General features: G+C 35.9%; 1 protein-coding gene across 2 annotated transcripts in view; it reads right to left on the minus strand.

Moving 5' to 3' along the window:
• Nucleotides 1-17,089, minus strand: part of LOC150104892 (choline/ethanolamine kinase-like) — a 210,467-nt gene that overhangs the window by 102,781 nt on the left and 90,597 nt on the right. For both annotated transcript variants that reach the window (XM_090395413.1, XM_090395412.1), the window contains 2 exons: nt 3,031-3,164; nt 2,574-2,687 (listed from right to left, as the gene is read on the minus strand). In XM_090395413.1, the coding sequence (XP_090251539.1) occupies nt 2,574-2,687; nt 3,031-3,164 (248 nt within the window). The remainder of the gene's footprint in view (nt 1-2,573; nt 2,688-3,030; nt 3,165-17,089) is intronic.

Genomic DNA, 17,089 nt, shown 5'->3' on the forward strand with positions numbered 1-17,089 from the left:
GAGGCTGCCCAATACAAAGTCATATAGAATGACAAACTTTACAAGTAGCTTATCTAAAATAATTAGAATGGAGACAAAGTTTGAAAAGTTGAAAGGTTATTAGGAGGGAACAAATTGTCAAATTCTAGGACTTCATCCACAGGAACATTGGTGAACAAAGATACAATATCCACACTAGCTAGACTATCCGATGGCATGATGAAAATTTCTGATAGTTTCTGTGCAAAGTGTTTGGAGCTCTTAATGAAGAAGTCTATATATCTGATATGGTTCTTCAGAAGATTAGCAAGAATATTTCAATAAAAGAGGAGGTAAAATAATGCTATAATGGTAAAATAATACAATCAGCCAAAGAGGATTACCAGCCGTGTGTACCTTGGGTGCTCCAGTTGCAGAGTTCAAAGCTATATTGATTTCAACTGTAGAATAAGTGAGCATGTTGCATAAAAGATTACTGGTCTCTTCATGATTTGTCCAAGTAGGATCTTAGTCTAATGGAGCAATAAGTGGAAGAATCTGAGAGCAAAAGAGTGAAACATAGGACAGACATCTAGAAGTTTGGAAATAACAAAAAGAGCATATTGGACATGTCAGTAATAACAGAGATCATAACTTGGACTTGGCTTTTCATCCCCCCATACACATACCATAATATTGAATGGAATAACAGCTTCATGCCTTCAGAGGACAAATTCATTGCTTATAACATAAAAGAATATACTATGGTCATCTGTTCAAAAGGCAGACCAACAGGAAGCAAGGACTGAACCTGTGTGATATATGAAAATCACTCATCACATCTTTCTACACATTGGACTTCAACTTTTCAGCCAACTATTGACACATAATGCTGAACAATAGCTAATTTGTGCTAGCTCCTACATTCCACATGGTTTCATTTCAGCTTACATTGTAATGGTTCTTACATGTTTTATATATTATTATATTTTATAATATATAAAATATATATTTTATATCATAAAAATTATTATGTTTTATATTTTATAATATTATTATAGTTTATAGTAATATTATAGTCCTTTTATTGTATTTTTTTTTTTGTCATTCTAACCAAGAAGAAGCTACAAGTATAGCAGCAAAACTGATTGGTTTTAATTATATTTTTTATGACTAAATAAACCTAGTGTATTTTTTTTTATAAAGCAAGATACTGCATGTTAGAAAGTAATATGGAATGCAACACCAAAGCAGTTATTTTCCCATGTGACTTCAGCAAAAATACTACTAGAAGAAAATGTTGATAATTTAACAGCTTATTTCAGCACCACAGCAAAAAGTACTTTTATTACCAATATTTTAATAAAATTTTGTAAAGTATGTCATGTACCTACTTGTGTTGAGATAAACCATTAATCCATTATAGCAGTACTTGTTAATTAAACTTAACAGTATAGATGAGAACACAGACTGATAACAAAATAACTATTTATTAACTTATTGCTGATATTTCGCTGGTATTCTATCCAGCATCTTTAGAGCACAGAAACAGTTTGTCACAGTACGTGAAACAACAACAATCTGGAATAACAATGGGACTAATTTGAACAATTGTAACGTACAACACAAGACTAAAGTCCTAATTAGGCACCATCTATGTTGGGAAAAAAAAAAAAAAAAAAAAAAAAAAAAAAAAAAAGAGAGAGAGAGAAAGCAGGTATTAATTAGGTCTTAAGATGACCATCTCCCAAATCTTTGGCAAATTTATACGGCCATACTTGTTGAGGTTTGGAGTATGTTTCAAGGCTTCTGTTAATTCTAAGAACAATCTCTCTCTCTCTCTCTCTCTGACTTATAACAAGTTCTGTACAGCACTTTTGTTTTTTTCATAATTGATCCTATATGCAGGGGTATCCAAAATATGGTCTGTTAGATCCGACTTGCCATAGCAATAGTGCTGAATGTATTTTTCATGTTCACTGAGTCAGATGTCCACAGTTCTTTTTGTCTGTCCATAATAAGCTCGATCACATGAACAGGGCACTTCATAGACTCTTGGATGTCATAAAGAAGAGATTCTGTCCTTGGATGAATGGATGAGAGTTGTCAATTTGACGTGAAATTTAAATATGGTGCATAGTCTATGTTTATTAAGCACTCTATAGAAAGTACTTTTATTACCAATATTTTATTAAAATATTGGTAAAGTATGTCGTGTACCTACTCGTGTTGAAATAAACCATTAATCCATTATAGCAGTATTAGTTGATTAATTTTAATAATAGTTATATAACTATAATAGTTATTTTCTTATCAGTCTGTGTTCTCATCTATACTGTTAAAATTAATCAACATGTACGACGAACACATAAGCCTTTCCACGGGTTACAGCAGTATGTACATTCAACAAGTTTAAATACTTGTTTAGAAGTAAATGATTCAATCTGTTCATCTTTACTTTTTGTATATCCATATAATTATTGCTATATAATTTTATCTAATTCAAAATGTTTCTATTGAACCCAACTTACATACCAAACGTGATCTGGTAGGGGAAGCATATTCCACAGTTCTATAGTTAATGATGTAACAAAAGAAAACTAAAGATAACTTACTTTAACCACTTAAACTCTCCAACTAAATCATGAGACAACAACTCTTTTGCAATCTCTTGTTTAGCACTGTCAAGATTTTCCAAACAGACTTCATCTTTGGCATATTTTAACCATCTGCAAAGAAGCAAGAAATTATTACAAACATTTTCATGGAATGAAAAAGTTTCAATGTGGCAAGTTCATTATAAATCGCACAAAGCATTTCATACATCTTAACATTCATTCATCCATAAAATCATGATACCCTAGTAGCATTACAATCACCCAGCATTTTCAACTTTTCGCTTCTCTGCTATTTCAATATTTAACAAGTTACTGATCTAAAAATTTCATAATTAAAAAAAAACTTAAAAAAAATACATATCAGATCAACAATTATACAAAGCAAAATAATGTTTAAAGCTAAATAAATTGGCAAGCGTAAGGTTCCATAATAGTAAAGTAATGAACAACTTACATAAACATACGGTCAAAGAGCCACGATGGTTCCTTATTAATAGGAACCTGAAGGGAATGAACTTTAGCCAATTTTTTAGCAATAGTAAGAGAAATATCTGGTTCTTTCAACTGCTTACATGTCAAAGCTCGTGCCTGAAAAGAGAAATTCCTCATTTTCACAATAAAATATAAAAAGGATAAAAAAAAATGTATTTACACAAACAAAATTAGTTTTTTAAACTAATATAGGACTGAATATTATGGTTGAGCAGTTATCACATTATTTCTTTTAAAAGCAAAATGATTTTATGAATTAGACTCCTAGTAGTAACAATAACAATGTGCAAGAAGAGATTTTCTGATAAGCTGGTCCAGATATGACTTATGTTATTATGACTATAATATGTTTCTCCCCACTCTCCTCCATACACTTCCCTGCACTCCAAAAAGAAGAGTTAGCTTTATTACAATACAAATTGACCTTAACATCCACCACAGATGGACACTTGAGTAAAATCTACTAGGACCTATGTGAACACTAATTAAAACCGTTATACCTCAGCATACTATTAAACAATATTATTAATAAATTCCTATGGAATCCACAGATTTGTTGACAGTAGTCTAATTACAGCTATCATATTGAACCTTAAACTCTGACAATTTCCAGAGATGGCTTCTCATTCTTCCCTCTCACCCTCCATTCTATACACAGTCCAAGTGTGTCTGATTAAGGCCTAGTGCAATGATATAATCACTTCCTCAGGCCTACATAGTCTAGTGATTGAACCATTACCTCAGCATCCTTATCATAGCAATAATGCTCTTCACAATATTCAATACTTGTAACATGCATCCTCTTTTAGGTTGCCATTAATCATTTATCAACCTAATCCTGTATCCTATTTTTAACTAATTTCTTCAACACCTTAAATCATGATTGCAAATATAAGACTTACCTATAATTGGAAATACCTTTCTTAGCACCACTCTTGTGCTCTAGCATTTTTGTCTTCCTCTTTGTACAAGATCTTTCAACAATCTTTCTACAAGATTCATCAAAATAACTAGGCCAAAAGGCACTATTAACTCATCTGCACATTCCTTAAAAACTTGTAGCAAGGTGATCCTCATCCTTATTAACATCTGCCACTACTTGACACAAATAAACTGAATTTAGTTCTAGTTCCTACAGTGTTTGCCTCCCTACTTGATGTTGCACAGCAGTAATTAAATGAAAATACAATGAGAAAGTATTCATTAATATGTTCACATATATTGATGTGTGAACATATTGATGTTCACACCTGTGTTGTATCTTGTGCATTCTGTGTGTCAAGTGGGTTCATTTACTTTCTGCATTGAACAGGAAGATTTTTAGATTTTCTTGCAATAAAAGAAACAGAAGGATAGAATTTGAAAAATTATCCCAAGGAGTCAAATACTCATCGTGGGAGGCCCCTTTGTCATACAACCAGTGGTGAGCTATAACGGGCTCACCCAAGCCTTTTGTTAAATTTTTTTCAAATTTGCACGCCCCTTGTTCTTCTTGTTTACTTTATTTTTTTCAAAAAAAAAATTTTTTTTGAAACATTAAGTGACAAACTCATACGGTAACCTAACAAATATTAGTCTATTCGGCAGTGTATAGATTATTTGGAATTATTGTTTCAACTCCTCTATAACAAATGTGCCCAAGTATGAAAATAAAATAAGCGCATGCACTATCTTTATTCTTCTTTCTTCTTAGCAAATCGTATGGTAAAACCAGTAGCCAATCAAATGTTTTATAAAAGATTTCATTTTTATTATATTTCGATAGTTAAAAAAAGTTTTTCTTATGCAAGATAAATTAACACGATTGTGTGCAAATATTTCATGTTTCCATTCCATTCATGTGCCACTCCTATCTAGGAGATTGACTACCATGAATAATATCATGGTAGTCAACCTCCATGGTTAACTACGGGAGAAACGACATGTGGTGAGGACCCTATCTCTTCCACACATTGCCGTAAGTATTCATGACTGTAGTGGTGTGTGTGTTCACGGGGCCGGTTTGCCTGTTCTGGGGGACGAAAAACCCTCTACCTCCATATGAGACTGACTAACTTACCTTTAGTCGAAAGAGACCATATAAAGGTTCCTCATGTCATTGACGGGAATTAAACCCAGGTCTTTCAGAACAAAGGGCTTCATCTATACCGACTGAGCTACGGAAGCTCCATTCCATGTTTAGATCATGAAATATTTGTTTAAAAATGATAGCCTTTAGAGGACGATTGTCCTCTCATACTTTTTGTTTGGAATTTGTACACAAGCTGTATTAATACAAGTTTTTGTGTGAAATACGTTTTTTTTTTTTTTTTTTTTTTTTTGCTCGATGATGCGAGCCCTTTGTTAAAATTTTCATAGCTCACCACTGCATACTACTCATCATAATGTGCCTTAAATATATTCAAATTGTCTGCAGACACCACTCCCAAGCAATGGCCTCTAATCATTCGCAACTCTCCATGCAAAATACCCACTTCTCATGCCCTTGCTCACATCCTCCTTATACAGCTTTTAGGTATGATCTCTTATTCTTATTTTTCAAAAAAATAGTTTATATTTAAAACCATTTTAGAGGTAACAATTAATTACCATGCCAACAATGAAAACGGATATACATTGTTCAAATCAAATAAAACAGATTTAAAATAACTATTGAAATAACACTATGATAACAGTAGTAATAGGTATATGTTAATCAACAAACGGCAATCTTTTCTAAATAACCAATAGCAATCTGAATACCAATTTTAAATATTACTGATAAACACTAGAAGGCTTAGTTTGCTCTTTTATGAGTGACTGCCATTTTTCTCTTTAACTATTAAACCCTTAATAAGTACTTTTACTATTCAAAGAATAATTCATTTATGTATAAAGAGGAAATATTCCACAGCTTTTAAGCTTTGTTATAATAATAACAAAGTTAAATATTATATTAATTATAATATTCTTTTCAAAACTGAAATAATGATGCTAGCAAACCATATTTCTAAGTTAATTATTATACTGATGTTCAACGTTCATAAATTATCACAAGTTGTAAAAAAAAGTTGCCCTAAATTTTTAATTCTCTTGAGTTTTTTTTTTATTTTTTTAGAGCTAGCACAGAAGCTTCAAGGTGGGAATAAGCAGCTAAAAGAACAGCCATTTCAATTAAAAACATCAGTAGATAACTGATTATATTGATATATATACACATTAGCAACAAAAAAGTACCAATTATTTTTGTTACAGCATTCACTTAATATGCATATAAATAGCAGTAGATGACTGTCAGGTTATCTTGAAAATGCGCACGCACACACACACACACACTAATAGCAACAATTAAAAAAAAAATACAAGTTTTTTTTTGAAAGAGCAGTAAATTAATAAATATGCATATTTCTAAATATATACAAAATTTCCATATTGAAACATTTGAGCTCCAGATTCCTAAGGTTATATGGTGAAATCGGGGTTCGATGTAGTACTAGGTTGAGACAGTTGTATAATAGTAGGTGTCCTTCTGCAATGAGTCCTCTAACTCCTTGGAGGTGTCACGAATAATAATAATAAATCATTTGTTTTAATCTAGAGTATATAACTGAAAAACAAAATATTAACAAAGAATTGAATGAAGTATAATAATTAATGTTAACATGGTGAAAATGAGATCACATAACTGACAAACATTTAAAATGCAAATCAGATGAAAGGATTAATATTATATGTATTGGAAATGAGTGATGTAATTTCATAAATTAATAATATGCTTAAATGAGATGATTCAGTTTAAGATATGGAATGCCTACATAAATTATGAGAAAATAGTAATAAATTGATTTGTTGCTAAATTTTCTTTTAGTTTTAAAATTTAAACTTATTAATCTGCATATTTTTTCTAGATTTATTTCACTAAGTTTTCTCCTAATTATCTCCTAAGTTTAAAAATTTTAAACCTAAGAGATAATAAGCAAGTTATTTAAGAGACTAACAAAAATATTTCCATTCTTCAGTAAATGACAGCTAATATGCACTGACTGATAAGGTGAGTCTTTGTCCATGAAGTATAGCAATGGGTCACTGCTGAAATAATTTGATGAAATGATGCAATCTGCATTACATCTTTTGATGCTTAATGTTTTAGATGAGATACAGAAATTGCTTTTGAACATTTCAAACAAATGATTTAACCTGGAGTTAGAAATTATTTGGAATAATACATACATACATCTTCAAGGCCCACTCTTCCTAATTGGGTTGTGGGGGCAAAAGCTGCAAGAGGAACTTCCAATGGTCACGATCCTCTGCCACCAAGCTCAGGTGTTCTGATGGGATTCCCAAATGTGTCCACCCAAGGTTTTGGATATAATCTATCCAGCAAATCCTTGGCCTTCCACGTGGCCTCCCACCCTCTGGCTTGGCAAAGAGGGCCTGCTGAGGGAGCCTCTCTTGTGGCATTCTGACCAGGTGCCCATACCAGCGTAACTGTGATCTCTCAACACGGAGAATCAGCGGTTGAGTATTGAGGGTTTCCCCGAATTGCAGAGCTTCTGACTCTGTCGAGTTTTGTCAGCCCTGCAACCCCTCGAAGGAACCTCATTTCAGCCGCTTGGATTCGTGTCCGCATTCTTTCGGTCATTACCCAACTCTCATGACCATAGGTGAGGATGGGGACATAGACTGTATTGAAGAGAGCCAGCTTTGCCTTCTGGCTTAACTCCCGCTTCAATACTACCGAACGGCCAAGCTCTCGCAATATTGAGCTTGCTAAGCCAATTCGAGTATCTAGCTCTACGTCCCATTTTCCATCATTCGTGAATATGGACCCAAGGTATTTAAACTTAACTTCTCCACCTGTCTCATTGGGACTCCACTTACATTTAGAGTGCACTGGGATGGTTGTCTTGAGATCACAAATGTTTCAGTTTTGGCCACACTGATCTTCATTCCAGCATCTGCACAAACAGCTACATACCTATCCAGGGTCCGCTGGAGGTCATCTGTGGAAGAGCTAAGCAGAACTAGGTCATCTGCAAAAAGCAGACGTCCAATGCTACATTTTCCAATTCTGACACACTCAATGCCTCAGCTGTGAGTATCAATCCAGTCCATAAATATTATGAAAAGGAGGGGTGACAAAACACAACCTTGGCAGAGGCCAACGGAGACTGAAAGGTTCAGACTTCGTGCTATTTACCCTGACACAAAACTCTGGGCATTCATACAGGGACTTGATGGCAGCTAATAGTTGACCATCCACGCCATACTCCTGTACTACTTGCCAAAGCTTATCCCAAGAAACCCGGTCATATGCCTTCTCCAAGTCCACAAAACATGTGTAGACATTCTTGGCATATTCCCAAGATTTCTCAAAGACTTGCCTTAAAGTGAAGATTTGGTCAGTTGTGCTTCTACCAGGACAAAAGTCACATTGTTCTTCCTGGAACTTTGACTCAACTATGCTCCTGCACCGTCTTTCCAAGCACTTAGCATACACTTTCCCAGGCAGGCTGAGCAGAGAGATGCCACGATAGTTACTGCAATCCTTCTGGTCTCCCTTCTTAAAGACTGGTATTATTATGCCTGTCTGCCATTGCTTTGGTGCTCGCCCAGATATCCAAGCAGCCTGACAGACTCGAGTCAGCCAGAGAACACCGTCTCGATTTAAGGCTTTTAGCATTTCGGGCCAAATTTCATCATCACCAGCAGCCTTGCCCGATTTTAGCGATTTTATTGCTAAATGGACCTCTTCTGCTGTGAGACTAGTCATTGCCCCGATCTGCACCTCTTGGATGTCCAAAACTGCTGGGCTACCCAGGTTAAGAAGGCTCTCAAAGTATTCCCTCCATCTGTGGAGGATATCCTTCTTGGTTGTTAAAAGTGCACCATCAGAGAATTTAATTACCCTTGCTGTGCACGATTTCCTCCCTCAAAAGGCAGCAGATGGTCTGCCAGAATACTTTGTTTGCATTTGCATAGGATGAATCTAATCTTTCTCCAAAGGATTCCCAAGCCTTCTGCTTTGCTGTCTTTACTGCCTTAGCAGCAGCTTTTCGTGCCTCAGCATACCGCAAACGCATCTCAGGTGACCTGACTCTAAGCCATGTTAGGTAGGACTCCTTTTTTGCCCGGACAGTTTTTTGGACTTCTTGGTTCCACCAAGGTGTCCTTTTCTCACTGCCCGTTGCCACGCCGAGCCGCTTTCTGCCACACCATGAGAGTGCAGAGGCAGTGACAGCTGTTCTGAACAGCTTCCATTCCTCCTCAACATCTGCAGTATGCTTGGGAATCTCTTTGAACCTGGAGGAAATGTCATCTGCAAAATTCTTCCACACAGCCTCATTTTCCAATGCTTCCCATTTCACGCAGTATAGCTGCTTAGGCCTACCAGCGTTGATGGTAGCATCTGGTTTCTGAAGCCGTAGAGTGCACACAACAAGGTGGTAGTTGGTTGACAGCTCTGCCCCTCTTCTCACACGAATGTCCAACACTGAGGAAAATAGGTCTGCTGAGACTATAAAGAAGTCAATCATAGACCTTTGTTCTAGTGTATCTGGAATAATATAAGATTAAAATTATGAAGATTTTAAAAATATGTAAATCCTAGATCTAGCTCATTAAGAGTAATAATACAGTTAAATACTGCAAAATACTTTTTTTGAACTGTACATGTTTATGAATTACATATATTAACTGTTACAGACAATTACTGTTTGCATAGGAAAATGAATACAACACATCATAAAATTAATGTGAAATACACAGATCTTCAGAGAAGTTGAAACACTGTTGATGATTCAAATTCTTTAAAAGTTACATTTCTGTAATTCTATGCAAACTGATAAGCAGTCACAGGATTTGTTAATTCTGCAACAATGACTATATCAAGTCTTCTATGAGAAATATTTCATGTTTGTCTTTAAAAACTAATTCACAGCATTCTGAATAAAGAAGCCACAATGATTAAGGATCTATTAAACGTTATCTGTGAAATTTAACATTAGATCGATAATCATTCTGATAATTAACTCAGCTTGTTTAAATGAATTCACAAACATCAACCAAAGATGCATCCGTTAAAATGGGATGGTTTTGATTCTAGAATGTGTGCTGTTTAATTTACATGTGTAAAGAAAATTTATATTCAAAGGAGGACAACATCAACAAATAATATTGCACAAACTAAAGTAACTGTGGTAGTGGAAGTGCAGCTAATAATGGATCAACAATTGACCCAAAGATTGGCACAAATGGCATGATATTGATGTCCACCATAAGCCAGTTTTCTATTGGAAGATACAACCAAAGGAGAATCTAATGCAGAAGATTATAAAATGGAAGCTGCAATTATTTGGACACATCTGCAGAACGAGTGAGGACCGGAAGATAAAGACATTCGTGTTTGGTATTATGGATAGTATGAAAAAAAGAGATAGACCATACAGAAGATAGATAGATGACATAAGGACTGGTGTCGAATGGGTGTACAGAAACTGCGACACTGTGCACTGGACAAAGAAAGGTGGAAGAAGATAGTGAAGGAGGCATCGGACACCAATAGGCAGTGAGCCCATGGTTTGTGATGATGATGATGATGATAAGTCAGTTTGTAACAGTCTTCATCTTTATCAAAACTCTTACCTCTGATATCCACACTCAGGAGACATGCTTTAGTTGTATTTTCTGGATCAGAACACAACACTCTACTTGAGAAATCCACTGCAGTCTCTTCTAGCAAGAATGAGGAACCAACAAAAAACACCCCTGATCCTTCAGTATTTGTTGTCATTTATCATTCTGCTTTCCTGCCTAATGGGATGCTTGTGAGATTTTGCATGCTACTATTAAATTTTTTTACATAAGTAAAACCTTCTTTAGTACTTAAGACTTTAGTGCCAACAGTAATACTACTCATTTGGTTGAATATAGAAGTGGCATTTTGAAGTAAATCATGGCAACTCTGAAGACACTTTAACCATTCACTGATATGTTGATCTTCATCTCGAGTCTGGATGTCATTTCTAATTAGGCTGTATCTGTCACTCAGAGGAAAAGAAATTGTGAGCTGGTATTGTGACAGTCTATGAAGAAGTTGAAGGAAAGTGAGATGACATTTATATCTGTGGAAGTTGCTGTTTGCATCTCTCCAAATCCATCTTCATAGTGGCTTCAGGCATGTTGATTGAACTGGGAGGTACAACACTGTCCAAAAAATTCAAGCGTAGAATGGTTCAAATAATGAAAAACTGGAAGCTGAGGTAGAGAAAAGAGGATATCTGTAGAAGTAACCTTCTACAGATATGCCTGAGCTACAGTTATCAGTGCAAGTACACCATACATCTACCCTTGAGTGAGTTGACCAGGAGTTGTCTGGTTACAAAGTTCCCAGATATGTCCTAATACTTCTTGAGAGAGAGACCAGAAGAAATTATAATTGGGCAAATAATAAAATTAGTTTAATCCTTTATCCAAGTGTGAGCAAACAAAGTTTGCGCCTGAAAGTATCTTCAGGACTGGGGTAAGGTGGTACAACACCAGGGAAACTCGTTGCAAAGGTGGAGCAAGTTACCAACACTCCTATCTCAGTATCTCCTATAATGCAAAACATCTCCTTGCAGATATGTCTAATGTTATGCATTAAGGGAAGGGCCACTACCCAGACTAGTTTCGACCTTATTGAGGTCTCTTCAGTGGGAGCCAGGCCCAAGTGGAGATATCAGACAGAAGCATTAGCAGGTCATCTCTACACCTATAGGAGTTACTAAATGGTGTACCACCCTTTTTTTAATAAATTACTCTGGATTTCCACCTTTGCAACGAGTTTCCCTGGTGTTGTACCACCTTACCCCAGTCCTGAAGATACTTTCAGGTGCAAACTTTGTTTGCTCACACTTGGATAAAGGATTAAACTAATTTTATTATACTCTAACCAAGTGAAAAATAAACTTTCAACATCTTTCTCTAAATCCAGAGTAATTTATTAAAAAAGGGTAGCACACCATTTAGCAACTCCTATAGGTAGAGATGACCTGCTAATGCTTCTGCCTGATATCTCACTTGGGCCTGGCTCCCACTGAAGAGACCTCAATAAAGGTCAAAGCTAGTCTGGGTAGTGGCCCTTCCCTTAATGCATAACATTAGACATATCCACAAGGAGATGTGTTTTGCATTATAGGAGAACTGAGATAGGAGTGTTGGTATCTTGCTCCACCTTTGCAACGAGTTGCCCTGGTGTTGTACCACCTTACCCCAGTTCTGAAGATACTTTCAGGCGCAAACTTTGTTTGCTCACACTTGGATAAAGGTTTAAACTAATTTTATTATACTCTAACCAAGTGAAAAATACACTTTCAATATAATTGGGCAAAGCAAATTAGTATCTGGAACAGAGCTTCCTTCACAATTTACTAGCAGTTCTACTTGGTGATGCACTGGTGGAACTGACTCTTTAATACACCAAGAAGGAAATCTTGCCTTTGAAACTATAAACACATCTAATCCTTGCACATTTTTCCAGTCTAGATTTCTCACTGGAAGTGAAAATTGTAGTTTGCTGAAATGCTGGTTTGATATCTTTGACTAAAGGCTTCTGAAAAGTTTTAGCTTTCTGTGGTCCAATAAAATCTGAACATTCCAGCATCATGCTATCTAAAGTTTTCTTGTCTTTAACTTTACCAAATTTACATTCTTCAATTGTGGGAAACAAAAGGCTGGTTCTCCTTCTGAGAAATTGACACTAATGAGCACAGAGAATCAAGTGATGAACTGGCATTTCCCTTCACTTTTGACATAGCAGCTGATAAAGGGGGACAGAGATCTAGATGCCCTCCGTCCTTCCTTTTTCTGCTGAGACTTTCCTAGCATATTTTCAGTCACAGAGTCAGCATTAACAGTTTTTCTTCCTGCTACTGAAGATGAAAGATCCTTTCTTTCTGAAGCTTTTGTTGGAGTTTTTACTGCATCGGTGATGCAGTAAAAACTCCAACAAATGGAATGGATAATTTTTCCTCCATGCTACCCTTACTAAATAGTGGGCATAACAGAAACACCAAATGATTCATGTGATATCTGGAGAGATGGACTTCTAGATATACCTTGTGTAATAATTGCCACTACTGATTTAAAAGTTACTGATGATGGACCAGGGTAGCTACAGATGATGGAACAAATCCTGATGGCGACACCATACATCCATATGCAGATGGAGAGGATGCTGGGATGTTAAATACAGATTGAGATCTTGCTGGAATAGACCCAGAATCACATAAGGCATATCAGCATTGCCACTGCCTGGTGGTCTTAAATACTATGCACCATGATTCATATCTAATGTGATACCTGGTATATCATAATGCAATTTCGTGCAAAATGCCAGGAAAGCATATGTTGCAACATTATCAATGAAACATCATTTGATTATTTTCGTTTTAAAAAGGATTCTTACATCTTCTTTTAAATGCAGTTGATATCATCGAGTAAAAGTAATATTCAGAAGTCAATGCTAATTCATATATAAATATAAAACTACAGGAAGAATCACATAAATTGAGTAAAAAAAAATTACTAAAAAGAATACACTGCATAGCTCATTGAGAGAGTTCAAATCAGCATTAACAGTTGACAAGCCCTGAATATAATTCTATATCACATGGAAGTGAGAAATTATGATAGTTTTAAGACAGATTTTACAAAACGACTATATACTGTAATGGTTATAATAATAATAGATGAAAATGAGAGACAACTTAATGTCAAGTAAGTAAGTAATAATAACAACAATTGTTATTATTATGGCACCCTGTAAAATATCAAAATCAAGAATTGCAGAATGCTGCAGTTTTGAATTTTATGGATTGCTCTCACATGACAACAAGATTTCCATTGCCATTTTAAAGGCATGGAAATTCTTTTAGGTCGCATCAGAACCTTCTATTGAACCCATCTAGGTTCTGGGGGGGGGGGGTAGAGAGCACGAGTAAAATTCTGAAGCTGACGACAGATTAGCACTTTATTGGAGGTCATGTTAAATAAGTTAATTAACATAACATAATAAATAAATCATTATGTTATGTTGATGATTTACTAGAGAGCAAGCACCACCTGCATTTGAGGATTCTGCTGTAGAGCAGAGTTGTGCCAGATGGGTACTAAATAACACTCATTTTTTTTTTTATATTACTCCCACACATGAAAGGCAGAAAGCCTATAGTAAACAAATGTCATGCATGGCCAGGAGTCAGGCATTGAGTAATCTGTTGATATTATTGTTGGACTGTTGAATATTGTTATAGTCCGTTAGAAATGCTTATGGGGGAAGGCTGTTCCACAGAACTGAGGTAAAAAGAATGAAAAATGAGAACTGGGAGCAGCAGGTTTGATAAGTATGCAGTTTGACTGTAAAGGGATGTTGAGCAGCTGTTGCTCGAGTTCCTGTGGATCTGGCAGATATGGGAGGCATGATTGATGCAAGTTCTGCTGAACAATAGCCATGGAAATATCTGTAGAAGAGAGAATGCATAAAACTGATCTTCTATGTTAAAGTGGCTGAAGAGTCTATAAGAAATGCATCATTAATCAACAGAACTACCCCCCCTTTTCTGAACAGCATTAATAATTTTTAAGCAAGGTTTTAGGTGCACCACCCCAAACACGAGAGCAGTATTCCAAGGTTGTCCAGATTTATACGGAGTAAGAAACTATTCTGCAGATAAAGCATGCCAAGTTTTTGGAAGCTGATGATGCTATAGAAGCAATATGATTGTGCCAGGAAAGGTTTGGATTAAGAGTCAGTCCAAGAAGAGAGATTTGGTCTTCACTGTTACACTGGGCATTATCAAAAGTACATAGTATCATGATGCGTAATACATCCAGATGCTTCTTAACCAATTGATGAATAATCCTGCTACTGCTTTAGTCTGGCAGGTGGTGCTTAGAAGGCATCTTGAGTATAACAGTGCATAGGAGGCACTGTCAAGTAATCACCTGGACCAAAGTCTGGGCATTTCCTGTGTGGAGCCCTGTTTTGTAAGTTTCCAACATCACATGAAACAAGAAAACAAAATAAATAAGTGACACTGTAGTTTAAAATAATTTTCCCCAATACCAACAAAAAAGCATAGCCACCAAAAATGCAATAAAAATTGTACAGAACAACAGAACAAAAATTACATCAAAAAAATTCTTTAAAAGATGCAAATAAACAATCCACTTTCATTTCATATTCCCACTAAATTCAAGGTCTTAGTACAAATGTTAAAGAATGTGTGCACTGCCATTTAAATGCATATAATGAATGCTGATGACTATAGTCTAATGAATGCTGATGACTATAGTCTAATGAATGCTGATGACTATATAACAGTGAAAGACTGGACAAGATCAATATTCATCAATATTAATAGCTCTGATGCATTTAAATGGCAGTGCACACATTCTTTTATTAGGCTTATGGATACTACAAATCTGTTGGAGTAGTAAGTTAAACTTCCCAATGATTTGATCTTCATATTAAAGGCCATAACCTGGAGTATATACACAGACAGAAACAAACTGCTTTAGCATATTGTGTAAATTGTAATACATCACTAATTTGGTCAGCTGTGACTCAACCAGACTAACTTGTGAATAAAACACTGCAAACCTAGAGTAATTTTTTTTATGCCCAGAGATTGAATTCAGTCATACCCTATAATAAAATACCAGTAAATGCTACAGCCCTACTACTCCAAAACAACTGCATAATCAATGTCTAGGATAATCAGCAAGATAATTTAGATAATATATCTACCACAAAACCAGTGAGTTAGCAGTTTAACTTTAAAAGGATGTTGGGTGGGGGGGGGGAGTTACAATGGATGCCAGTTCTCATATCTTCAGCATAGAGTTTGAAAAGAAATGGGGACAAAATACATCTGTCTCACACCCTTGCTGATCCTGAATCAATCTGTTTCATCATAAAGTATTTGCACTGTTGCTTCCTGATCAAAATACAATGATCTAATAAGCTTGATATCAGGTGAGATGGGACACTAAGGTCCCACATAGCCACACATAGTTTATCATGCTCTACACCAGGGTTTCCCAAACCGTGTTCCACAGAAAGTGAATAAGTTTTCCGTGAAAAATTATCAAAATTAATACGAGCGTGGAATGGTTTTAATGCTGCGACAAGTTCAAACATGTTTGAAAATCAGGCGCTCCTCATTTTGCATGTGGATTGTGCTATTAAGGCCAGTGCGCACACTGGCCCTTGACTCAGCCACCAGTGGCTGTAGACACCTCCGAGCATGAGTGAAGTACGAAGGTATCTATTCTAGGAAACGTGCAGTCACAAGCAAGGTCAATGCAATGCGGTCCGACACACCTGTAGTGTGCGCCGTCACATTTTTGCAATGCGATACAGCCTTCTTCGGCAACAGTGTGTGCTTAGCTTTACATTGAATACGAGACCGATGATACTCTACTCTAACCAAGGTGTTCCGTTAAAATTTCAGAATTTGTGAAGTGTTCCATCATAGGAAAAATTTGGGAAATGCTGCTCTACACAGTCAAAAGTTTTGCTGTAATCAATGAACACATGTAAAGAATCTTTCTGGTGTTCACGGATCTTTTCAATTATCTATCTGATGGCAATGTAGTCTCTAGTATCCCTCCCCCTTTCCAGAAACCAGCTTGGACATAAAGTAGCTCCTGATTGATGACCTGCTGTAGCTGTTGTTGAATAATCTTCAGTAGGATCTTGCTTGCATGAGAAAACAGTGCTATTATGTGATAATTGGAGCAATCTCTGGCATCATATTTCTTTGGTAATAGGATGAATATTGATCTTGTCTTAGGCCATTTGCAAGATCCAGTCCTTAGGCCATTTGCAAGTGGACCATATCTCTTGGCACAAAGCTATGATAATGTTGACTGGCATTGGTTTTAGTAGTTCTGTAGGTATCCTATCAATGCCTGAGGCTTTCTTGTTTGGCATTTTTCTCAGCCAAGCTACTTCTCCAAGATATTTGATTCTTTGTCCATAAGGTCATTTTTGT

Source organism: Typopeltis vanoorti, chromosome 7, assembly GCF_054136105.1.
Source record: "Typopeltis vanoorti isolate ZY-2024b chromosome 7, IOZ_Tvanoo_1.0, whole genome shotgun sequence".
NCBI lineage: Eukaryota > Metazoa > Arthropoda > Arachnida > Uropygi > Thelyphonidae > Typopeltis > Typopeltis vanoorti.